This window comes from Pinus tabuliformis, chromosome 4_2 (assembly GCF_031772625.1).
Source record: "Pinus tabuliformis cultivar Carrire ecotype Pingquan chromosome 4_2, CPIR1, whole genome shotgun sequence".
NCBI lineage: Eukaryota > Viridiplantae > Streptophyta > Pinopsida > Pinales > Pinaceae > Pinus > Pinus tabuliformis.
The window spans coordinates 282384615-282412178 of NC_142304.1; the positions used below are offsets into that span (position 1 = coordinate 282384615).

Consider the following 27564-nt stretch of genomic DNA (forward strand, 5'->3'; position numbering starts at 1 on the left):
GCTTGTCTATGGTGTGAAAGTCGTAATGCCTATGGAATACATCGTGCCTAGTCTGCACATAACAGTGCTCACAGGTATGACGGATCGCAGAGCCCTAGAGGAGAGGCTTGCGTAGCTGGATGAGCTTGAAGAAGAAAGATTTTTGGCTGGATTTCACCAGCAGGTCCAAAAGCAGCGCGAAAATGCATGACATGATCGACACATCAAGCTGCGCACATTTAATGTAAATGACCTAGTTTTCTTATATGATAGTAAGTTTGATAAATTTCCAGGGAAATTCAGGATGCACTGGTTAGGGCCTTATGTTATTAAGGAAATTACCGACGGAGGAGCGGTACAACTGGTCAAGTTAAATGGAGAACCCTTCTCAGGAAAGGTGAATGACAGTCACTTGAAGCCATACACTGGCGGTCCAACCATGTGACTAAATGAAAGTAGCATAGTCTTAGCGCTCCAGGCAGCTGAAAGGATGTGCAGAACTATAAACTACACTGCCTAGGTTGGGGAGCTACGCGATTGGAAGATGGTGCGAAGCACAAACGTGTCACCGAGTCTGCGGCAGCGCGGAGGGAGTTGCGCTACCCAGGGAGAAATCACGTAGGTCGGTTGGAAAGTGACTGTTAAAGTCACTGTTCATGAAAAGACGACAGAAGTGAGGCCAAATGGAGCGGGCGACCGACATTTAAGATGAAATTTATGGCTTAGATCCTTGAAAATATTCCACCAATCCGGCATTAATGAATCGATTTTGGGGGGAACGGTCGGATTTGAATTCAAAATGCCCTATAAATTACAAGTGGTTGCCCAACAAAAAACACTTGGCATTTTGAGAATTGAGTTGTTGCGCTTTTAGGTGCACATGAACTGTGAATTCTTTCAAGATCTGATAGCGAGTCCGGCGTTTGAACAATTGTCAAAGGAGACACAAGCACTAGTGAATAGCGTCATGTCGACCCGCGCAGAAGCTATGAACACCGAAGGAGTGGCAGCCAAGGAAAATGTGCAGGAAATTGATATGGGGACCGAAGTAGCTACCCCGGAAGTGGCCGAAGTATTAGCGGAGGTCCCTAAATCCCCGAGAACGCCAAGACCGAAGCCAACCCCAACCAAGGAGACCATGAAAGACAAGAAGGGCAAGCAGCCTGCCATACCGGTGCGCGCGTCGCCAAGACGAAACCCACCAAAGCCCACTACCTAAGAGAAAGGCAAGGCTATAAACCTAGAAGCAGAAGAGGAGGATATCAAAGACATCCCCATGGACAATGAGGATGTGGGAGTGGAAATAGAGAAGGTTGAATCCCAGGGTATGGGCCCTATTACACAGTTGCCGGAGTATGTCCCTCCGCACAAGCCTAAGTCTAAGGTCCCGAAGGACATTGATGAAAGTAAGACTCCCCTGCAAACCCCTATGCTACCAGATGAAATTGCTTTTGACGGTCCGTGTTTGGCACGGGTGTCGATATTGAAGCTTGAAGACTGGGACTTGGCGGACCACGAGAAGTTCCTGCACCTGGCGACCAAACAGTTTATGTGCTGCATCATAGACATGAATACGAGGATGACTACGTTGGAGCCGTGGAAGTGGCTCACAGGAGTAGGGAAGGCAGGATTACTCAACTTGCTCTGGGTGTCGCACTATAACCGCACCCCTGTGGCAGTGTTGGTCATCAAGCAGCTGTTGTGCTTGGTGCATGATGGGTGTCTATGGCTGTAGGAGTCGATACCCATGGAGTTAAGTTTAAGGCCAATTCAAAATCATTTATTTATTTTTGGAAATTAAAAGCAACTAAAATTAACTTGAATTGTTTCATGCTAAATCAACTTCTCGGAAATCAAAGCCACTGACTTTAATTCAGTTTCACTTCAAGCCAAGTGATAATCCAAAGCAATTTCATCGCTTGAATGTAACTTCATATAATTAAATTGTTTGCACTGTTATTGCTTTTATTCTAACATGACTAACAGTAAAAACAATATCTCATTTACTATAAAAGTTTTTAAATTTTATGCTGCAAATGACACAAAATATACAGTGTACTTACTGTTATTTAAAATATCTAATTACACATTGCACGTTGACTAACAAGATTCCATACTACTGTTATAAAATAGGAATACTCTTATAGTTTACTTATTGATATATATATAATAGTAATTTACACATTGGTTGTTAATTGAAAAGCTTCTGCACTGTTGTAATAAAATGAGCACTCACTTACTACTCTTAGAAAACAATAAATGTTCACGAAATCATTAATGGCTTAGGGGAGTTCTCAAGAGTAACATATATGATGGGGAGGACCATCCTTGTTCCATTTTACTCTTGGAATGTTTCAATTTGTTGGTAATCTAAATTTCATTCTTGGATTTCATAATCTCAAGTGTATCAATTCCATATCTATCAAGATGGTTTTGGAAGCCACAATTCACTGATACAACAACTCCAACTCTGGATTCTAGTTTTGTGAATTTTTTTTGAGAATGCAACAAGATGATGGAGCTTAGTGGAAAGGAGTCGCCTTCACTAAGTGGGCCCGCAGGCTATTTTTGGCGCAAAGTCTATTTTTAGACATATGGATCATGGTCTATGAGTTGCAGGATGCTATTTGTGGATGATTGGTCATGTTGGTAAAAATAGATGGACTTCTATTTTTAGACATATGTGCGGAGTCTATTTTTAGACTGCCAGGCTAAAAATAGAACAGTCGAATATTATTAGCTCATAATAATATTTAGACTATAAACATTATCTTATCCTCTTGGAGCACTTCAGTTTGAGCTACAGATGTGGCACATGCAGCTGTCAGAAGGAAATACACTTTTCTTATGGGTCAGTTGAGCTATTGCATGATGGACTTCAGTTAGAACTCAACTGATTGAGTTTGGTGGAGTTGATTGAGGAGTTGATGGAGTTGTGTTCAGTTTGACATGGTTGAACTAGTTGTATTTAGTTTAACTGCAAATACACTAGTGATGAGTGATGTGAATTAATTGTTAATTAATTCACTAATTATTAACTCATAAAGCAACTAAAGAATACATCAGTTAACTCAGTGCATGGACAGTTCAGTGGAGATAGGTGTTAGAGGTTGAGATTGCTATCAGTTGTGACTATAGTTGTGCATGAGATTTGCACAATCAATGGATTGAGTATTGCCAATGAGGATTGCGTGCTTCAGCCAAGGGAAATACAAGTTTGGATCAGCTATTCTCATCTATTCTCATGTAGGATTGCGCAGTGGAGGCAGGCAAGCGGTGGAGGAGATTTGAACCTGTGATTGATTCAGATCTGAGCTAGTTTGTGTGTAATAGGTGGAGATAGTATTGAGTACTTGTGAGGAGTATTGTACTATGTATTGTTACATGTTCTCAATCATTATAATATACAGATAGTGTGGGGTTTTCAGTTGTATTCTTTTCCCGGATTACATACTGTGTTAATGTGCACATGCGATTGATGTTTCATTGTTTTTATTTCTGCAAAATTGATGATCAACATAGAGGAGGTTATGTATTATGCATGTATTCCGCAATAATGTATAATCAAGATAATCTCTGTGAATAAGTGTCATATTATTCAAAATTTCTACATGGTATCAGAAGAGAGTTGATCATTAGATCTATTATTCAGAAAGTGGTTACATTTTATTTCTTCAGGCAGAGTCTGTAATCGGGCCAGGTAGCCTCTGGCTTCATCCTTCCTTTGGAAGGTGAGATATCCGGTAAAAGCCCATACAATCAATCTCTGTACGAGAAATACTTTGTTCTCACGAATTTTAGATCAGAAGCAGTTGAGTTTTGAGCTGGTGGAATTCGAATTTGCAGCAGTGTTTTCTTGGTGTCAAAGTTGAAATGTCTTTCAACGGATTTCGATTGGAGTATGCCCTTGAGGGCAGCTCGAATTATATTGCATGGAAAGACAGGATGGAGGCAGTGTTAGATGACAATGGGCTGAAGGAGTTCATAGAGGCTGAGGTCCCAAAGCCTACTGATACTGCTCAAGTTGAGGCTTGGCAAAAGAAGACAACAAAGTGTTGAAGGATTCTGTTGGAGGGCGTGAAGGATCACATTGTGTCCAACCTGCATGGAAAGGCTTCTCCATACTTGATGTGGAAAGCGTTGACAGATCTATTCCAAAGCAAGAGCAACCAGAGGAAGTTGGCGCTCAAGGATAAACTCAGAAACATTAAGTGTGAGAAAGGAGACAGTATGCCTAAGTATCTCACGAAGTTCACTAAGTGTAGGGATGAGCTGGGAAGTGTGGGGGTGATTGTCGATGATGAGGACTTGGTGAGCTTGGCTCTACTTGGTCTTCCTAAGAGTTGGCATTCCTATCAGGACTCTGTCAATGGTCGGGAGAAATTGCCAAGATGGGAGAGACTTTGGTCAGATCTTGTGCAGGAGGAGATCAGGCGGAACACGAGGGACAGATCTTCATCAAAGGCACCTGATGAAGAAAATTACGCTTTGGCTGCCAAAGCAAAGAAGGGGAAAAATAAGAAAGCTTCTCATTCCGGTGCGAAAGGCAAGAAGCAGGACATGTCCAAGGTGAAGTGCTTTCATTGTCACCAGCACAAACATTATGCCACAAATTGTCCGCAGAAAAAGAAAAATAAGCAAGCTACTGGATCTGCAGCAGGAGAGGCCTTAGCCTCGTAGTTTGAGCTTGATTTTTCGTTGATCGCATGCTTGGTATCAAGTGTGATGGGATCGGTATGGTTCTTGGACAGTGGTGCGTCTTTTCACATGACAGGAGATCGAGATTTGTTTTCTAATATGGAGGAGAAAGATCTTGGAGTGCACATCGAGATGGGCGATGATGGTAGATATAGTGCGACCGGTATCGGTACCATTTCCTTTGAGAGGGAGTCTGGTAAACCCTTCGTATTGAAGGAAGTGATGAATGTTCCAAGATTGAAGAAGAATCTTATCTCTATGGCGATGTTAGAAGACAAGGGATATGATGTTGTTTTCAGCGAGGGAAAGGCTTTCCTGCGTAGTAAGACAACTGGAGAAACCCGGAAGATAGGGGTTCAAGTCAGGAACCTTTATCAGTTGCATGTAGATGGCTGCGCAGCAATGGCATGCAAGGCAGAAGGATTGGTGAGCCGGGATGATGGTGAGCTGTGGCACAGGAGATTGGGCCACCTTCACCATGGAGCCTTGAAGATACTGCAGCATATTACTACAGGGCTTCCTAAAGGCACCCTTGCACAGTCAAATCAGTGCAAGGGGTGTACTTTGGGAAAATTTGTGAAAGCCACCTTTCACGAGAAGGATAGTCGCACCACGACGATCCTTGAAAGAATTCACACAGACGTGTGTGGACCTTTCTCAATAGCTTCGACAGCAAAGCACAAGTACTATGTGATCTTTGTTGATGATTTCTCTCGGAAGTGTTGGATCTTCTTCATGCAAAAGAAGAGTGAGACATACTCAAAGTTCTGTGAGTTCAAAGCACTGGTTGAGAAGGAGTTGAGGAAGAAGGTGAAGGCTCTTAGGAGCGACAATGGTGGTGAATTCATCTTTGGTAAGTTCAAGGACTTCTGCAACGCAGAAGGGATTCAAAGAGAGCTCATAGCTCCCCATAACCCACAATAGAACGGGTTTGCTGAGCGGAAGAACAGAACGATCGTGGGTGTTGCACGGGCGATGTTGCATGATCAGGGCCTACCCCTTCACTTGTGGGCGGAAGCATGCAATACTGTAGTATATGTGCAGAACCATTGTCCTCACAGGATACTTGGCATGAGTACACCCGAGGAGGCTTATTCTAGTAAGAGGCCTGGTATTTCTCATTTGAGGATTTTTGGTTCTAACGTTTACATGCATGTGACAAAGGATGCCAGGAAGAAGCTGGAGCTGACCACAGAGGTTGGGATATTTGTGGGGTACACTGATACGCCCCACAACTATCGTGTGTATTTGCCAGACAGTCGCAAGACTGTTGTGCGACAGGATATCAAATTTCAGGAGGAGAAAGCCATGAGGTGTTCGCTTGAGAGGGAGCCACACTTGCATGCAGATGAGGAGCTATTAGTTCCTAAGGATGAGCTTCAGGATGTGGATCAGCCACAGGACGAAGTTCATGGAGTGGAAGAGACCACTCATGCAGCGCCAACCATCAGACGGCAGAAAGTGCATTACAGAAGCTGAGCGACTGGCTCAAGATGCAAAGAAGGTTGTAGGACCACCTACAGCTCAACGCAGACAGAGACAGTCACCTGATCAATACACTGGATACATGGATCTTGTGAGAAAATGTGTTGTGACTAAGCCATCCTCTTTCGAGGAAGCTATGGAGGATCCCGCATGGGTAGATGCCATGGTGGAAGAGTATGATTCGATTGTCAGAAACAGTGCATGGGAGATTGTCCCAAGACCGGAAGGGAAATCAGTGGTGGGTTCGAGATGGATCTACAAAGTAAAGCAGGCAGCTGACGGGAGTGTGGAGAAGTACAAGGCAAGATTTGTTGCCCGAGGCTTTTCACAGATAGAGTGGATCGATTATGAGGAGACCTTTGCACCTGTCGCAAGGTATTCTTCCATACAAACAATTCTTGCTCTCTCAACGCAGATGGGGTGGCACATTCATCAGATGGATGTGAAGACTGCGTTCCTCAACGGAGTCATTGAGGAGGAGGTGTACATAGATCAGCTTGAAGGTTTTGAGATCTTCAGCAGTGAGTCGCATGTGTGCAGGCTCAAGAGAGCGTTGTATGGGTTGAAACAAGCACCACGTGCTTGGTACACATGGATAGACAGTTATTTCACCAGACTTGGATTCTCCAAGAGTGAGGCGGATCCTAACCTATACCAGATTGTGGTGGAGGGTAAGTTGCTTATCATTGTACTTTATGTAGATGATTTGATTCTAACAGGTGATGAGCTGTTGATACTTTCATGCAAGGATGATCTTGCTAAGGAGTTTGAGATGAAGGACTTGGGCCTCCTTCATTATTTCCTAGGATTGGAAATTTGGCAGCATAGTGATGGACTATTTGTTTCTCAGGGTAAGTATGCTTGGGAGATACTGGAGAAGTTCAACATGCATGGCTGCAATCCTGTTGATACTCCTCTTCCTGGAGGTTGGAGGAAGGAGGATGCTACTTCAGCAGAAGTATGGATACCACTGTTTATCGACAGTTGGTGGGGTCGCTTATGTATCTGGTCAATACACGACCTGATATATGCTATGCCGTTAACCAGCTTTCACAAGCTTTGGTTAAGCCAACCAAGCTGTTCTGGAAGGTAGGCAAGCATGTATTGCGTTATCTCAGAGGCACATCGGGATATGGATTGTGGTACATACAGGAGGATGAGGTGAAGCTATGTGGCTTCACGGATGTAGATTGGGCAGGGAGCCCAACGAACAGAAAGAGCACATCTAGAGGGATTTTCAGTATCGGGTCGACAACAGTTTCTTGGTACAGCAGGAAGCAGAGATCCGTGGCACTCAGTTCAGCAGAGGCCGAGTATATGGTAGCAAGTTTGGCTGCATGCGAGGCTATATGGATGAGGAAGATCCTAGTCGGGTTGTTCGGTTCATACTTGGAGCCTACTGTGATTTATTGTGATAACCAGAGTTGCATTAAACTCTCGGCTAATCCAGTATTTCATGATAGATCTAAGCACATTGACATCAGGTACCATCATATCAGAGATTGTGTGCAACGGAGAATCATGTTACTTTCATACATTCCAACGGAGGATCAGGATGCTAATATCTTGACGAAGGCGCTCACTAGGAGCAAATTCGAATACCACCAAGGCAGGATAGGGGTTGTTGATAATCCATATCTTGTTGAGAGGGAGCGTTGAGAATGCAACAAGATGATGGAGCTTAGTGGAAAGGAGTCGCCTTCACTAAGTGGGCCCGCAGGCTATTTTTAGCGCAAAGTCTATTTTTAGACATATGGATCATGGTCTATGAGTTGCAGGATGCTATTTGTGGATGATTGGTCATGTTGGTAAAAATAGATGGACTTCTATTTTTAGACATATGGGCGGTGTCTATTTTTAGATTGCTAGGCTAAAAATAAAACAGTCGAATATTATTAGCTCATAATAATATTTGGACTATAAACATTATCTTATCCTCTTGGAGCATTTCAGTTTGAGCTACAGATGTGGCACATGCAGCTGTCAGAAGGAAATACGCTTTTCTTATGGGTCAGTTGAGCTATTGCATGATGGACTTCAGTTAGAACTCAATTGATTGAGTTTGGTGGAGTTGATTGAGGAGTTGATGGAGTTGTGTTCAATTTGACTTGGTTGAACTAGTTGTATTTAGTTTAACTGCAAATACACTAGTGATGAGTGATGTGAATTAATTGTTAATTAATTCACTAATTATTAACTCATAAAGCAACTAAAGAATACATCATTTAACTCAGTACATGGACAGTTCAGTGGAGACAAGTGTTAGAGGTTGAGATTGCTAACAGTTGTGACTATAGTTGTGCATGAGATTTGCACAATCAATGGATTGAGTATTGTCAATGAGGATTGCGTGGTTCACCCAAGGGAAATACAAGTTTGGATCAGCCATTCTCATCTACTCTCATGCAGGATTGCGCAGTGGAGGCAGGCAAGCAGTGGAGGAGATTTGAACCTGTGATTGATTCATAACTGAGCTAGTTTGTGTGTAACAGGTGGAGATAGTACTGAGTACTTGTGAGGAGTATTGTACTATGTATTGTTACATGTTCTCAATCATTATAATATACAGATAGTGTGGGGTTTTCAGCTGTATTCTTTCCCCGGATTACATACGGTGTTAATGTGCGCATGCGATTGATGTTTGATTGTTTTTATTTCTGTAAAATTGATGATCAACGTAGAAGAGGTTATGTATTATGCATGTATTCCGCAATAATGTATAATTAGGATAATCTATGTGAATAAGTGTCATATTATTCAAAATTTCTACAATTTTTAGCTTGTTAACCTCAATTCTTTTATTATTGCAGTCCACATTCTTCAGGAAAAATCCAAGACGTAGATTTGAATTTCATCTAGATTATCTATTTGGTTATACTCACTCGATCATGCTAACTCTCTGAGGACACCATTGAAGAAACTCTTTGTCACCTGCTATGTCATTTAGATATTTTTGTGTTTTCAACACTTGAATACTCTTTTCACTGGTTTGGGACACTTGAGCACTCTTTTCCAAATGATTTTGATCATTTGTAAGTCATATTGCAACAATTCAATTAAATGGATGTTGGATTTTTTTTCCTTAAGCAAAGGGCCTTTTTACTCAGATTTAAGAAAACAACCACTCTTGGATAAGAATATCTTAGGTTTTATCCTTGAATAAATGTTTTAATTGGGTAGTGGAAAGACTTGTGTATGTATAATAACAACTATGACTAGACCAGAAATAATTTGATTAAAAATGTTTATCAATACATGTGGATAGGATACAAAGAATTTTGTCGCTTTCGTTATGGGTACTCTTTAGTTTAGATTCTTTGTTATCATCTCCAATAATAACAATCACAAAAGGGTCATCGTTGACTTTTCATTTACTCCTCATTCAACCTTTTTATTCCCATGTAAGCCTCGTAAGCTATTCTTGTCCCTGATTAGTAGTTGGAAAAATTAAAAATAGTAATTGTTTGAAGGTGAGGAGATAACATGTTGTAATTGGTTGTATTAAAAAATTATGGTAGGCATAGAGGGATGTGCTTACGCCATACATACTTCAAGGCAGGCTAACAGTCTGTGCCCCCAATTTATGGATAAGGGCGGGTGACCGGATGTATTGAAAAAGGGCCAAACTAAAAGAAAATTGAACAGTAAAGAGGCATTGGAACAAGCTCAATGTCCGTTAACCTGACAATCAACTTCTAGGAAGACTGATGTTGTCTGAGATCTAGGTCTCTCCTATACATTGGCTTCGACCTTCCACTCTAGTTCTAGTGCCATGGAAGCATTAAATTTAAGAGACTGTGCAGTGGTGAGAGCCATAATGGAGATTATCATCTAGTGGGGATATCATCCTATCTCAACCGAAGCATAGGCCTTACCGACGAAAAGAAAAAGTAGGAGTTATTTCTCACGAGTTGTCTATCCCCAATCTCATTCTGTCCCCTCAGTCTTCCTTCGAAGGCATCTTGCTAACTACTTGCAACCTCCTCTTTTCTTTGGTGATGGATATAGATATGGAGAAGGAGAAAGGCTTATGTGTAGCCTTGGTGGTGTAGAATTATTATTTAGTCAATATAATAGCAGGGCCTCTTCAAGTGGCATGTGGGTCATATTTGGAAGCTAGGGCAGAGTGTGAAGCTGCAGTGGTTGCTTTAGAGAAGCGGAGGAGGAAGATTGTCATGTGTAAAAAATAGCAAGTGATGAGATTTTTTTGTTTTTGTTTTGTGGTTGGAGATATGGTTGAAGCTTTGTTGAGTTTGGTAGGGAAAAACAAGGAGAAGGCATTATGCCCAACCTGAGAAATATTTATGGAGTAGATTTTGGCTCTACAACATTTAATGTCCCGGATAGAAGATGGATAAACGAGAAAGAGTTGATGGAGTAAGGATTTCATAGGATTGTGTTCGATAAAGACAATACACTGACAACCCCTTACATGCCCTCTCTTTAGTAGAAGATTCTTTAAGGGATTGCAAATATATCTTTAAGAGCAAATCTAATATTTATTTTTTTTAGCTTTTTCTTTTTTAAGTGATTTTCAACGGTCTCTGATTCTACGAGTTTTGCAAGTTATCAAATGAAGTGGATGGAACTCAAAACACGATTTTTTTTTTTTTTTTTACAAGCGTAGTGTGGGTTTTAGGTCCAGATTTTGAATCTACCTCTGATAGCATATGTGAGGACCTGAGGACCTGACCTAGATCTTCTAACTAAAACAGATTTATCCTTTAATTTAATTATAATAAGAAGAAAAATAACATGTTTATAACTATACATTTACTTGATAATAACATACAAGTACAATTTGATTTACAACATATTAAACATGTAAGAAAAATCATTTGTAATAATTTACATAAACAAGCAACAATGGAAGAATACTTGTTCTAGTGGCTTGGTTGGGATACTTCTGACTTTGTGTGGATGCTCCCATTGGGCTACCCAACTGAATTTACCTCCCAGCCAACTAGGAATGATTTCCTAGCTCAGGGAACGTCCACATGTTCCCTAGCCCTCCGAGCCTAAGTCCAACCAATTATAGTGTGTCTAAATTAAACACTCTCCAATAGATCCAAATTTGAGTTCTCTTATTTTCTCTCCATTCTCTCCCTTCTTCTCCACATTCCTCCCCCCAAAATAAAATCCTCCAATGCCAAAATAAAGAACAAGGATCTCCCCTTTCTCCTCTCATCCTCCTTCCCTTTATGACTCTCCCTCTCATCCACCTCAACCACTTACCATTAATGCCATGACTACCTCCTCATCCTTTTAATTTAATGACATTGACTTTCCTTTCCATATCTTATCATAAAATAAATTTGAGAAGACACATTGGGAATGGAAATATTAATATTTAATTCAAAATTAAATTGGAGAAAACAATTTGGAAAACCTTAGGAATTGAAATATTGATATTTAAATTAGAAATAAATTGGAGCAGACCATATCTTATCCAACAGTAAATTTGAGAAGACACCTTGGGAATCGAAATATGAATATTTGATTTAGAAATAATTTGGAGAAAACCATATCTTATCCAAAAGTAAATTTGAGAAGACACCATGAGAATTGAATAAAAACAAATAATAAAAATCCATATTAGTAAAATAAAATTATAGATTCGCAAGTGTAGGTATATACCAATATTATCAGTTGGCCATAGAAATTAGCAACACAATAGCTGAGCTGGGAGTGATGAGGGAAGAAATCCATCGTCAATAGAATGACACCTACGCAGAGTGTTTTTGGACGCCGCCTACAGCTTACAATAACGTAGGGAGGTCATTCCGGAGTTTCAAGTTGCCATAGACTTTGTATCCCATTGCCTCTAGGACGGTCTAAAGGACTAAAGGATAAAATCGTTAGGGTTCTCTAAGGGGTATAGAGGAAACAACTTGCCCTAAAGGTGAAACCATTAGGGTTTTGAGAGTGGAAGAGGATAACGCCTAGTTCTAAGAGGCAAGGCGTTACGGTTTAGGGATGAACGCTAGGTCTTAGGTTAGTCTAGGGCTAGAGGACCAGGGCTTAGATGTCTAGGAGCCAAATCGTTAGGGTCAAGCCCTTACTTAATAATTATAAGTCAATATTTTCAGGTTAATTAAACACTAATCAAAATTAGCATGATAAGATCAAGTAGGGCATTATAAGATGCTTCCATGTTCATCCAATCCGTTCCAAAGTAGTCAGGGTAGGCATTATCCTCCGATCAGACCTGTGGTCAAACTACGCCAAGAACAACACATCCATCCAACAAATCAATTGAGGCCAACGGTTGAAGATCTTCTTATGTCATTTGATTTGATTGTGGTCTATTCTTGCCAAGAAATTTACCAAATTACCTTTCGTTTCTCATGATATGTATTCGATGTAATTGATGCGTGGAAGAGGGGATTTGAACAAGGTTCAACTGTATGCCCTTTTGTAATATGTAAAGTCTATATAAGCCATCGACGAAGTGATGTAATGTAACCTTTTAATTGGTGAATTATCAATGTAACTAATGAGTTAGTCTATCATTTGACACATCAATATTTAGTCTAAGGAATATAGATATTATTGCCATGTATTGATGAACCTTCATTTCATTAATATAAATCAGTTGAGTTGATATCCCGAGAAACATTTTATGTGCATATTTGGTTTGTGGTATTGTAGTTTTATAAGAAGTGTGAAGCATAGACTAATAAGTATATTTGATTTGCAGTTTACTCTTTTGATTTCATGAATCTTGTGTGTTTGGTTAATTAGTTCAATTGTCATGTTTTCCTTGTTTATATTCTTAGTGTGTGTTATTCATTTGTAGAGAAGACAAGTCTCTATTAAAGGTTGAATGGTATATTATGTTTCTCATTATGTTCTATGAACACTTGAATTGGTAACAATGAAATATTTGCAACCTGTGATATTAAGAAAAGTCTTTGTTTTCAATCCAATGATGAGGGAACACATTGTGAAGTGTTACTTATGCAGTGGATTGTTTTCCTTTTCAATATATGTTTGTATGTTTCAATTTAATTTAAAATTATCACCTACAAAAGAATAAGTCTCATTAAAGAGCGGAAATGAGATTTGCTTCATAAACAAGTACAAGAACTTTTAGGAATATCACTTGAGTGAAAGATTGTATTGTATGCCCAACAAAACATTTCTCTGATTTACCATCCAATGAGCGAGATATATGTAGCATTCTTAGTCTTTGATTTGGGTTATTTGATTTTGAAATATTAATCTTATGTTTGCAGTATTAGATCAGACTTTAAGAGATTTCCCATAGGTTAGACAATCCATTTATGTCCTAAACCCTACACATAAAATGTTAGTATCTCGTAAGCTTTTCCCCCCAGATTGATGATTCAATGTCTAAATTTTAAGTTAATTAAATTGATCAAAAATTGTATTAATATGTTGGAAGACAACCTTATTTCTTGTAAGTTAAATTCCCCAACATGTCCCTTTTGGCATCAAAATCAACACTCCTTTTAAATTCGGTTTATTAAAAAATGTCGATAATATTTGTTATGCCATAATGTGAACATATCTCTCCAGAATTCAAGCAAGACCATATTATGGGTTATTTCTTCAAAGACATAACTTCAAACCTACACTAAAAATGGACAAAACAAGGGCCAATGTGTTTCAACTGCATTGTTGCACAAGGCACATCTAGATGGTCTTACTATAAATTGCCTTTGAAGATTCTCCATGTTGATAGTTTTCAATGGACCATGATCTGGTAGAAGGTATTAATTTTAGGTAGGATATCCCCACTCCATATATGATTCCAAATTCATGAACTAGGCGGTAAAGTTAGATCAAAGAGTAATCAATTGTACCCCATTTTGAATGAGAATTTGAATCCATTGGAACCTTGACCGCTTTCATTAGGAGGAGATCAATCCATAGGAGAACACACCGAAATATTAAAGAAAAGTATATCTAGCACCAATGTAAGATGTGGAAAGGGAGAAAGGGGCTTCCAAATCAACCACTAGTTTTTATCTAGGGCATCCTAGATAGAGAGATCGAAAAAATTTGTAATCCCTTGTCCCTTATTCCACATTTTAAACAACTTGTTGTTTTGAAAAATCAAAGTTAATTGTGATTGAATTAGAGGAGCCATAACCTTACAAAATTCCAAATTGGAGGTCCTTTCACTTCTATTAGTGGGGTATCTAGAAATTATTTCTTGCTATCACGGAAATATTTCTTGACCAATATAGATTTCCACCACTTTTACTAACTGTAAACGAGTTACCAAAGAATATTTACTCGCATTGCTAAATTATTCAATGTTGGATCTTTAATTCCTAGGTTGAAACTTCTTGGTATGCCCCCCCCCACCTTGCCACAAGAATTTCTAAAACCTATTGCACAATGCCTATGGGAGTTGACATTATTGAATGTCGAAAGATGGGAAGTGCTAATATGATAGACTTGATGAGGATGACCCTCCATATTGGATTCAACCGCTATGAACCCCTTTTCTATAATTTGATTTTTATAATACATGTGACTCCTTGACAAGTATATGATGTTGATTTACTTAAAGAATTTGGAATCCTCGAGTATTTAAAGTAAGCCCATAAAGATAGATGGGGAAAGTATAATATTCTAGAAATGGCCTAGAATCAATAAGCGTTGATACTCTAAGCATTTATTAGACTTTTCCCACTTTTCAGTTTCCCTCCAAATGCATTGAGAAAACAATCAGATATGAGTTTCATTCATTATACAATAATGGTTGATGCATCCCCAATGAAAGAGTATTCTTTGCAAACTAAGAGTGATCAGTGCCTCTTACTCCTCTTGCAAAGTCGATCCCTTACACCTTACTTGAGATTCATTCATGCTCTATTTTTTTGTTAAAGGCTTCAACCATACTTGTGTAAAACAAGGAGGAGAGAGGCCATCTTTACCATATACCTCATTTTTCTCTTGAAAAAAGAGGTTTGTTTTCCATTCACGAGGGGATAAAACTAGGGAGACTTCATACAAACTTCAACACAAAGAACAAAGGACTCATCAAACCAAAATTTAGGGAGGACATCAAACAAAAATGAATGGTGTACCCCGTCAAAAGCATTTTTCATGTCCATTTTAATAATCATACATTTTTCTTTATTGTCTTTGCTAGAATGTATTGCCTCTTGAACCATAATTATGTTATCCACAATTCACCTTTTTTTGCATAAATCCACTTTAATTCTCTGAAATGAATTTTTTAGACAATCTTCTTGAATTTTCTAGTTATTATTTTTGTTAGAATTTTGTATGAGGAGTAACACAATGAAATAAGTTGAACCTCTTTAGGGATAAGTGACTAGAGGGAGGAATTGATGCTTCCTCTGACTTTACTCTTTTTTTGTGAATGGACCAACGATCTCCTCAAGCCATGCTTGATAATAGCTTAGTAGACCCAATAAAAGTGAACGGAAAACCAATCTAAACTCTAGGCCTTATTGGATTAAGACTCTAGATAACTTTTATGATGCATGCTTCTTCCATCTCTCTAGACAAATTTGAAATCTCCTTAAGGGCCACCAAATAAGGATTACAAATTAGCATTTCTTGAATGGAAGTTGGATTTTCTTCTTCCTTGTCTATATATAAAGTAGTAAACACATGTTGCTTCTTTGACTGATACAAAGTCATTGAACTATGTACCATCTTCAAGGTTGATTTCTTCTACTGCATTTTTCTATATTTTTGCTTTTGCTTGCTTATGAAAGAGAGAGGATTTTTGTTGTCAAATTTCAGCCTCTTATAAATCTAATTTTCCATTCCTCTTCCTCCTTGTGATGGGCTCTATATATTTTATTTTGTATAAATCTCTCTCCTTGAATAGCCTTTGCTTTTTTATGTCCCTTTTCTCCATTCTATTTTGAAGAGCTCGAATTTGACCTTGAAGGTGTAATCTTTCTTCGACAAGGGAGATATAGGAGCTCTCAAGCCACTGCTTTAGAGCAAGCTTAATAGCTCAAAGTTTTTCCTTCCATGCATATGATTGGGAACCAAACACGAACTTACCTCATGCTTCATACATGACCTCTAGTGTTTTGGTGCTCTAGTAAAGGGGAAATTTTGGAAAGGAATGGGTCCAAGAGTTTGATGTTGCTTAAAAGAAAGAGAGATGGGCTTATGATTTGAGACAATAAAAGGGATGGCCTTGCAGGTGATATGTTAATCCTAGAGAAGAAAATCACTATAAATGAGGAAGTGATCTAATCTTAATGTTGTGTAGTGAGGGCCTAACCTCTCAAAGATCCATTCGTGTTTCCCTTTTATTGGCTTGAGATCCACCAAGTCCTATTTTGCTACAAAACATTCCATTTATTCTTGAAAAGGATCTCTCACCATACTGCCTCCTCATCTTTCTTTGTTTGACAAAACAAAATTGAAATCACCTACCATTAACTAATTATGATGATTTTTTATCCTTGTAGTTCCTTTAAGGATAACCATTTGATCCAAACTTAAACATGAACGCAACAAAGCACAAATATAACCATAAATACAGAGTTGTAGTAGAAATAATACTTCATTTCATTAATATCAAAGAACTAAAATATGCTTACATACATAATGGAAATAAACTAGCTCGGGCGATGGTAGCTTATCTCTGAGAAGAGATGTAGCAGCTACATGCCTCTGAATTGTGTTACAATGAGGCTCGAAGGCCTATTTATTATTGAGAAACAATGGAAAACCCTAAACATCCAAAAACCTAACCCTAGGAGATGAAGTGCCAAAATTGTGGGCCCTGTTTAAGTAAATTGGTACATCAACTTCCCGGGGTTGTAACTTTGGCATACGATCTCCGTTTGCACAATACCTCATTAGAAAGATCTATTCGAGGAATACAAATTTCGGCTGCAAACATGAGTCTTTGAGTTTGCCCGTTTAAAAAAAAAAAGCGTTGTTTAGGGCCTCAAAACGACTTCCGAAGTTCAATACCCAAAAACTGCCAAAAATAGTAAACTATGCTACAATTAAGGAAACTGAAAAACATAAAGAAACAGTGGTGGGGGTCCAAGTGGAATAGGCGGGTGGCCACCAATATCCACATGGATCAGTCCTATTTTGCTACAAAATCTTCCATCCATTCTTGAAAATGACCTCTCACCATACTGCCTCCTCATCTTTCTTTGTTTGACAAAACAAAATTGAAATCACCTACCATTATACTAATTATGATGATTGTTTATCCTTTAAGTGCCTTTAAGGATAACCATTAGTCTACATTTTCCATATAATGAGTTAGCACATAACATTAAATAGATGAAATGAAAGACCTAAAGTTTGATTGGTAAGACAAGTCAGAATCCAATGTTGAGTGTGTTGGGGAAAATTTAAAATAAGTTGGCATGAGTGCCAGAGAGTACAAAATCCTCCCACTACTCTCGTAGCACTAATTGCATCTTCAACATTATTTTTCCAATGGTTCATTCAAATAGCTAGAAGTTTTTCTCCTTCAATTTTGTCTCTTGGATGAGGACAACTGACAAATTTTCAACTCTTATTAGGCCTCTAGGAGCATTTTCTTTAATTTTTCTACCTAGGCCTTTAAAATTTTAGGAGACAAAAAGTATTATTTAACATTTGATGGTTTAGTGCTACCTCCTAAAAGGCCTAGAGGAACTTGAAGTCTCGTGTTGTTCATAAATTAAGATTTGATCCTTGCCCCTGACAAGCTTTTTATTGTGGTTTGTATACCCAATGAATTTTCTTTATTTACAATTTCCCCCCTTTTATCTTTTGTGGGCTTCCTCTTGACCTTTTTTGGGGATCATTCCTCTTCATTGTCTTCTTCGTCTATTTGTTGATCAATTTTCTTCCTTGTCGTGACACAACTAATTTGTGGTTTGATTTTCCTTATGATATGGTTGATCTCTTTCTATCAATTTGAGGCAAGATCTTCTTTTAGAGCTAGAGGACTTTCCACAAGAGTTTTTAAGAAGATGGATTGCTAAAATGCTTGAGGGATGAGAACTGGATTCAATCCCACATGCTCAATTGTTGATGCATGTGCTTCCACCATGATCATTTCTCCTTGTTGAGATAAAACTTCAAACCTATTTGTTAAAATGGGATGATTTGAGGCTGGGCACTAGATATTACATTGAATATGCTCTTAAATGCTAATGGTGTTGATGAATATGACCCGCGAGGGATTGTTTGACTCAAGCTTACTGTGACAAGTTTCTTTGAGGTTGACAGAGTAATTTCCAGTTGATGCTTTTGGATTTGTGCTCAATTTTTCCTTCACCATTTTCCATTTCTCGTCTTTTTTGGTTGCTACTGGGGCTTGGGATTGAATTTCACTAAAATATTTGGCAAAGAGACCATATTTGTGGAAATACTTACATTTGAACGACAATTGCCCACAATCTAGTTTATGTACATGCTTCTACTTATCTAAGGAGAGGAGAATAACCTCTAGAAGTCCCTTTTTTAGGTTCCACCTCCAAACAAATCCTTGCACTTACAAACATTCCTACCTTCGACTTTGATTTATCTATATATTTGCTAAGTGCATTTCCAATATCTCAAGGAATCATCTCCCCATTAATGAAGAGGAAGATGGGGCAAATGCACCCAACAAAGGAACAATAAAAGGGACCTTAAGCTTATGATCGAAATCTGGGCTCTAATGCTTAAGGTATTCCAAAAAGTAAGGTCCATAGAGGAATATCAAATCTCGTTCTTCTTTCGCTTCACATAAGAAAGCGCAAATTCCTTTGCCATATAAATAATCAGTAAGCTTGCCTTTAATCATAACTATCTAGTTCTTTTGCAAAATATGCCCATCATGTCAGAAGAGGACCAAATGTGCATTAATTTCCCAATAAGTCCCCATTTAGTAAGGGCCAAAGCCATATGATGAGATGAATAATAGGGGAGATTGACCTATATATGATCTGTTCCATTTTCTTAACAAATTTTAGAAGGGGAGATTTATGAATAGATTTCCCTAATGAAGAATTGAGAGAGTGAAACATAACAAGGTTAGCATTAGCCTCAAAAGGGGGAGGACAAGCCCCTCTTAACATCAAACCTATGGCTAAATGACTATAAAAGCAATGTGACAATTAGGGTTTTTTTAGAGGAGCAACACATGTGAAATATGTAAAGGTAATTTTCAAGAAAGAGGTAAGATCAAATAAACAAACAAGTAGTGGCCTATCTGATCTTTTAGTGAGAACTAATTACCCTAGGTAACATGAACCTAACTCAGTGGAGCAACGAATGATGATTAATACAATTAAAAATTCACATAACCTGCTTATAGACAAAACAATTTTAACAAGGAGACATGGTAATCACGAATGAAACAATAAAAAAACACAAAGTCATTATTAGCCAAATGAGAGAGTGGTTGCGTCCCTTGAGGAAAAACATATTAAACTACTCAACCAACCTTACATAAAAAAGACTATGTGAAGCAGCAAGCAAGGATCATCCCAATTGTAAACCAAAAGAGCTTAACGAAGCAATAAGGCCCAAAGAGAACACAACACTCATAATATACTATTTATGCAAATCAAAACAATCATATAATTCATTCATCATCAACATAAGCAGATGGTGAGTCAAATCCATCTAGGAGAAGACATCAAGATCACATTAAACACCACAAATCAATCATTCAACATAGCACCCATAACATTCATGCACACTTTAAGTACATGGTTAGATAGGAAAACTAATCAAAGAACTTGAAATCATTTGAGAGCCCCAATCATATCAAAAGCTTAAGCCACACAAAAAATATTATTGCGAGGCTTGAAAATTTTGAAGGGTCCCCAAGCATGGGTGTCTAGGGTCCATTAAGGGCCTCAACAAAGCTTGATAAGGAAACATAAGAATTCAAGCTCCACATTTCATGAGAAATCAAGAAGGTATTTTAGGAGTTTATGAATTCTCTTGCATTCTTTAATTACCCTTATAGTTAGAGGTTATTGTACTCAAGTACCTTTTGCTCATAGTAGCAATTAGATAAGCACTTTGTTCAAAATATTGCTTGAACTTACTCCATAAAAGATCCTTATCCTTGATATTCTTCTAAGTTTATTTGGTTCTTGATTTTTAATTCTTTCCATGTAACCCAAGCATGGGAAACCCTTAGAGACTTCATCGTTGCTGATAAGTGGTAACTCTGGTTAAGCATAAATGCCGATATGTCAAGCCTCTAACCTTGAGGGGATCAAAAGAGTCAAATTGGTGACCTTCTCAAATTTGGGGAGTGATCTAACATCTCACTCATGACCACATGATATCCTTTTGAATTTTGAAGGACACAGGGTGGACTTTAATCCATTTATATGTGCACTAGTCATGGAATCATTCAATATAATTTCATTGGGTGCAACCATACGTCCAATCACTACCTCAAGCTGACCCCATGGTTCCATGAATAACCCTCACAAGAATTGAGCATTGCCCACTAAGAAAAAAACTCCTCACTCCTAATCATTAGATCCAACCCTTTTGGGCCAACTTACTTTGGTTCTCTCACAATAAAGAAGCTTTAAGTGTCATATTTAAAACAACCACTCTCACCTTTGTATCACTTGAGAATCAATAGTGATACTTCATCCCAAAAGCAACACTTAACTTCTTGTTAATGTCAACATCACCATCAAAGACAAATGCCTTAACCTTTCAAATTTCGTTCTCTTTCTCTTATTCCTTCCTCTTATAAAAAAAATGACTTGATCACGCTAAAAAGAAGTTGTTTTTCGATAACCAAGGACCCTCTCCATGATGGATGATGTTGAGTACTCTTTATGAATACACTTATATAATATCATTGATAACTTATTTTTTCAATAAAAAAATGTCTCGATCACGCTAAAAGGAAGTTATCTTTATGATAACCAAAGACTCTTTCCATAATGGATGAGGTTGATGACTCTTTGCTAATACATTTATATAATATCATTGATAACTTATTTTTTCAATAAAAGAATGCAAATATTAAATAAAAAACATTAAAAAAATTAGAATTAAAAATTTCATAAAATATATTTAATGACTTATTATCCAATCAAAACAAATAACAAAAATTTATAGTTAACTTATGAGATATAGATTAGTTTATTTGCCTAGGATTTAAGTCCATCAAATTATGGATTCAAATTTTTAACAAAAGCCTTAAAGGTGAAACCACTTGTAAAAACTAAAACTATCCCTATAAACAACAAAACTGAATTGAATCTTGCACAGGAAGGTAACCCTAACCCTAACCTAAACTCAAGGTAAACTTAATTAATGTAAACTTAAATGGAATTTTTTTACAACCAACCCCAACAATAAATTAGCACCCCCAATCTTTAGTAAGGTACCCACCTCAACAATAAATTAGCACCCCCAATCTTTAGTAAGGTACCCACCTCAATGAGACCAATTTTGAAGCCCTTCACGACCGACAGAACGGTACAAAAATTTATCCTTTCAAAGTGAAATTCGGTCCAAGGGAAATCGAATATAATAACTCCATGGTAAAACAATAGAAGCCGGATATTTATCGAAGCCATATGGTTCATCTTTGATAAATAGAATCAGCACACATCTTCGGTTCCTCATTGCTAGGTTACGGCTGCAATTGGTAGACAGGCCGAAATAATAATATTACTACAGTGATTCAGTTAGGGTTTGGTGCGGTGCTTGCAGGACGCCATAAAAGCAGAATATTTGCTCTGAATATTTCCTTCCATTCCATTCGGGGCTGTGAAGATGGGGTCGGAGAGGAAGAGGAAGCTTAGCCTGTTCGATGTGGTGGACGAAGGCGCCATTACCAAAAAACTAAACCCTAATGGAGTGCCCGGCATCAATCGCTGGAATGGGCGGCCATACTCTCAGAGGTATTATGAGATTCTCGAGAAGAGAAAAACCCTCCCCGTATGGCAGCAGAAGCAGGAGTTTCTGGATACGCTGGAGAAGAATCAGACCATGATTTTGGTCGGAGAAACTGGAAGTGGCAAGACCACACAGGTATGCATCACGATCTATCCTCTCTCTTTCTTTTAAATAAACTCTCATGGAAAAATTTATGACGCCAGGTATGGTTGATCTGAGTTGTATTGCATCTTTGACTATAGTGGTACTTTTGTTTCCCATCAAACCCTTATTATACCGCCTAAAATTAGACTTCTATTCCTAAGAGCCCTGGAACTATGGTGAAATGAAATTATATACATCGCCTTTTAAAAATATGCTTAATAGTTTCTATCCCTACAAAATTGATGTACAGAGTCAAAATATTTAAAAATCAATCTGCAGTAGACTCACCTTAAGACAAATATAATATCTTTGTTCATTTATTTCTTTCCTTTACAAGCTCTCAGGCATGTGTCAAGAGAGCGGCACGAGCTCGTGTGAAAAGCCATCAGTACAGTAAAGAAATCAATGGCCGAAACAAAAAGGAACACAGGAAAACATAATATTACCGCTATCATTGCTAGATCTGAATAACATCATTACCCATAAGGCCGAGAGTTGTTTGGGAGCGGGCACTTACTGTTGTAACCACTGTGCTGAAATTAGACCACCACTTGCCATGACATTCTTCTTCCCACAACAGCAGCCCCGAGCTTTATACTAGAATATGCCTTTCTAATCTATCGTTTTGTCGTTTCTTATACAATCTTCTTCGTGCTCTGCCTTGCCACCAACATACGTTCTTCGCCAAGCATCTGAAACCACTCTAGGGTCCCGGGTAGGGGTGGAGTAGTTAGGGGGAAACCCGCTCCTCTCCTCTTCCCTATGTTTTCAATTTCTCAGGTCATTGGTGACTATTTGGAAGGAGAGCCATCTCCTTACTCTTTGTGATCGTTTTCCATTTCTTTTACTTGGTGTCTTTATTGTATTCTACTCCACAGGTTGTTGTGATAAGATGCTGCACTCCAATGGGCGAAACATATGTCTCCTCTGCTTAACCATCGAAGTAAAGCCTATCAATATTTTATTATTGTTTAATATAGATATATACTTTTCATTTCTTAGATGTTTGAGTTCTCAATAGAACTACTTTGTCCCTGATCTTTCGATTTGGATATTGCCAAAATATTGACATTTTCTATTTTTATATGGAAAAAAGACAAATCTGGATAGCTCCATTATCTAATATTTGGGATTTCCTGTCATTGACTTCCTCTGTTTTTTTAATGTTTGGTGCTTTAGCTTTATTCTCTGTTGAAAACAGCAGAATGACTAATTTCTTATGTTATTTATTTTCATTTCGTAAGTGCATTTGTACTTGACGCCTGCATATGTAATTTGGTAGTTTCAGCCAGTGTTCTAATTGTTAGAATTTCACTTCTTACACTTGGCTCACCTCATCCAAATTGTTGTCAAAATTAATCACCAGTCTGGACATATCAGCTGGAGTTCTTACTACTAAAAGTCCATTGAATCTTATGTGTCCTTTTCTATATCCAAATAGTTGTCAAATTAATCATCAGACTAGAAATAATGGCCTTTTACCAGTTATTTTAATTCTATATAATGATTGCATTTCTTGTATAGACAATTTTCAAAACTGTGCTACTTTAGGAGTAAAATTGTGAAATTTACTCATGGTTAATATCAATTGTAAAATTTATGGTTTCTCAGTCTGAAATGTTTTCTTTTACAGATTCCTCAATTTGTGGTTGAGGCGGGATACACTTCAAATCGCAAACAGATCGCCTGTACTCAGCCTCGTAGAGTGGCAGCAATGTCTGTATCTCGACGAGTGGCTGAGGAAATGGATGTGACAATTGGGGAAGAAGTTGGTTACAGTATTCGATTTGAAGATTGCAGCAGCTCAAAGACTGTTCTTAAGTGAGTATTTTTGAGTCATCAAACATGGATTCCTCTAAACATATTAACAAAATCAACATGAAATGTGTAAAACAATCCATGAACTACTAGATTGTACTTTCAAACATGATTTTCACTTGCCCAAGCTATCTAAGCAAAAAAGAAAGAACTAGCAGGAAGAGTTCATGACTTGTCAGATTTACACACCTATGTAGGATTGCATTTTATTTTGCTATTTGGCTTCTCTGTCTTTGTTAATGTCCTAATGCAAATGTATCACTGTATTACTTAAGTTCCTGTAAAGTTTCCTAGAAAGCTTGCTCATGCGCTTTTGTGATATTGATATTCTGTCATGGTCTTGTACACTTTTCCTGCAGGTATTTGACAGATGGTATGCTTCTTAGGGAAGCAATGACTGACCCATTATTAGAGCGGTATAGGGTGATCATTCTTGATGAGGCACATGAGAGAACCTTGGCTACTGATGTTCTTTTTGGCCTTCTAAAGGAAGTTTTAAGAAATCGACAAGATTTGAAGCTTGTTGTTATGAGTGCTACTTTGGAAGCTGAAAAGTTCCAAGCTTATTTCAATGTTGCTCCTCTCATGAAAGTACCTGGCAGATTACATCCAGTTGAGATATTCTACACTCAGGAACCAGAGAGGGATTATCTTGAAGCGGCAATTAGGACAGTTGTACAGATACATACGTGTGAGACACCTGGGGACATACTTGTTTTTCTTACTGGAGAAGAGGAAATAGAAGATGCATGTAAGAAAATTACAAAAGAGATTCAGAACCTGGGTGATCAGGTTGGGCCTGTGAAAGCTGTTCCACTCTATTCAACCCTACCCCCAGCAATGCAGCAAAAGATTTTTGAACCAGCTCCACCACCATTGAGGGAAGGTGGTCCTCCTGGAAGAAAAGTTGTGGTGTCAACTAACATTGCAGAAACTTCCTTGACAATTGATGGGATAGTTTATGTGATTGATCCTGGTTTTGCAAAGCAAAAAGTTTACAACCCTAGAATACGTGTGGAGTCTTTACTAGTTTCACCGATATCAAAGGCAAGTGCTCATCAAAGATCAGGTCGTGCTGGTAGAACACAGCCAGGAAAATGCTTCAGACTTTATACAGAAAAGAGTTTCCATAATGATCTTCAAGCACAGACATACCCTGAGATTTTACGTTCCAATCTAGCAAATGTGGTTCTTAATCTGAAGAAGTTGGGGATTGACGACTTAGTACACTTTGACTTTATGGACCCACCTGCTCCAGAAACTCTGATGCGAGCATTGGAGACTTTGAATTATTTGGGTGCTTTAGATGATGATGGAAATCTAACAAAGTTGGGAGAATTAATGAGTGAGTTTCCTTTGGATCCTCAAATGTCAAAAATGTTAGTTGTCAGCCCAGAATTCAACTGCTCCAATGAAATTCTTTCCATCACTGCAATGCTATCAGGTATGTTTTTATATTCCAGTGCACAATATGTAATTACTGAGTTATTGTCTGGCTTTTGTGTGTATTCTATGCTGTCTAGTTGTCTCTCCCCAGTCATGCATTTCTAGGGTAGCAATAAATAGGCACTCAGTACTAGTTGTTCTGCATTTGCATCAAAGCATCATCCATGCTTGTTGTCTAGTTCTTGCATGACATAGATTCCTTGAGTTTAGCGATGATGCAGATAGCTGCAGTACTGAGTGCATCACTCGTGATGTACATGGTGTCATCTCGCCTCTATGCGTCTGCTGACCTCCGTGGGCCTCATCTGTGATAACAAATTGCTCTTTCTTTAGTCCCCAATTGCTTTCTGCGGCCTAGGGAAGCTCAGAAAGCTGCAGATGAAGCAAAAGCTCGGTTTGCGCACATTGATGGAGATCACCTGACGCTGTTAAATGTGTACCACGCTTATAAGCAGAATAGTAAGTTTTTCAATTTGATGCTGTTTGGTTTTCATATTTTCACATGCTGTGTTTGTAATTTGATGAAAACATTGGTGTTACCATTATTCTTAAGCAGAATATATCTAACTATATTTTGCGTGTTGCATGAGCCCACAGATGAGGATCCAACATGGTGTTACGAGAATTTTATCAATACAAGAGCCCTCAAATCTGCAGACAATGTGAGACAGCAACTAGTACGCATAATGAACAGATACAACCTGAAGTTGTGCAGCACTGACTTCAATAGTCGTGATTATTATGTGAATATACGGAAGGCAATGCTAGCAGGGTATTTCATGCATGCAGCACACATGGAGCGTACAGGCCACTATCTAACAGTTAAAGACAATCAGGTGCCCAATGTCTTTTCTATTTGTTCACAGTTGTATTTGTTTATTTGTTTATGATTTTCGTTTATTTGCTTGTTTTAACTGTGCTCCCTATTTTTATGGCAGATAGTCCATTTACATCCATCTAATTGTCTTGACCACAAGCCAGAATGGGTCATATACAACGAATATGTATTGACAAGCAGGAACTTCATTCGCACTGTCACAGATGTTCGTGGAGAGTGGTGAGTAGACTCCTTGCATTTATATTTGCAGATAATGGTGATTTACTAGTTATTATGATTATTATAGGATAATCAGGTTATGAGGAAAGTGTTCCCGTCCAATTTTGTTCATACTAGGACTAGATAAAATGTTTAAATACGATTTTAATTATGAGGAAAGTGTTCCCATCCAATTTTGTTCATACTAGGACCAGATAAAATGTTTAAATACGATTTTTCTCATCCAGCTTTCCTTCCTGTTGCCTTGGCTGCCTGTTCAAATTTAAGCACATTCATAATTCCAAAGGTTAAATGCAAGGTTGGGGCTTTTTTGGACTGGCTACACAGTTTTGTCGTATGACAGTGGGTTTGTCAATCTTATGTTACTGATACTGTTATTTGGGGGAAAAAATTAAGACTATTAATGCTGTATGCTTTGAAGGGTGTGTATTTTGTTACTATACTATTATGATGGCAAGACTGATTGACATTGTTTTGTATGTTTTTAACAGGCTGATTGATATCGCACCACATTATTATGATTTGAGCAATTTTCCGCAGTGTGAGGCAAGGCGTGTTTTGGAGAGAATCTACATTAAGCGTGAGAGGGAGAGATCAGAATCCAAGAGCAAAAACAAAAGTTCTTAAAGCCGTTCTTTCTGTGAAAAGGAATCAGCTTGAGTTTCAGATATAGTCCATTACAGCATATGCATTTTACCAGGGTATTATCTGTGTATCAGTGAGCTCAAATGGTGAAAATCAAATATTAAAAGATATTTTGTATCTGTGAATCTATTTGTTAAGAGTCTTCTTTGACAAGAATCTCAAATGGGATATCTTATTGAACTGAATATTTCATTGAAACATTTGTCAAATTTGACTGGAAAGTAAATCCGAGATGTGTTCTGTATGGTCTTTTATTAAAAATTGTTCCTCAGCAAATCCCAAAGTTTTCAAATGGGATTGTTTTCAGCATATTTTCTATGACAATTTTTGTTTTCTGGAATGACTTAGCTGCTAATTGCTTGCACTTTTTCTCTTTGCTCGTATTCTGAAATTCTATAAGACAAGAAGGATTTCCTGTACTTGCCATTAGCACAAAG

The 27564-nt window shown here is 38.1% G+C and overlaps 1 protein-coding gene across 1 annotated transcript; it reads left to right on the forward strand.

Annotated features, from left to right (window-relative positions):
- The first annotated feature begins 21698 nt into the window (after positions 1-21698).
- Positions 21699-27438, forward strand: LOC149169094 (putative pre-mRNA-splicing factor ATP-dependent RNA helicase DEAH2). Its single transcript, XM_089428552.1, has 7 exons — positions 21699-22152; positions 23795-23982; positions 24339-25423; positions 25759-25884; positions 26023-26261; positions 26364-26482; positions 26974-27438. The coding sequence occupies exons 1-7, from the start codon at positions 21895-21897 to the stop codon at positions 27107-27109; spliced, it is 2151 nt and encodes a 716-aa protein (XP_089284678.1). The 5' UTR covers positions 21699-21894; the 3' UTR covers positions 27110-27438.
- Positions 27439-27564: the final 126 nt, after the last annotated feature.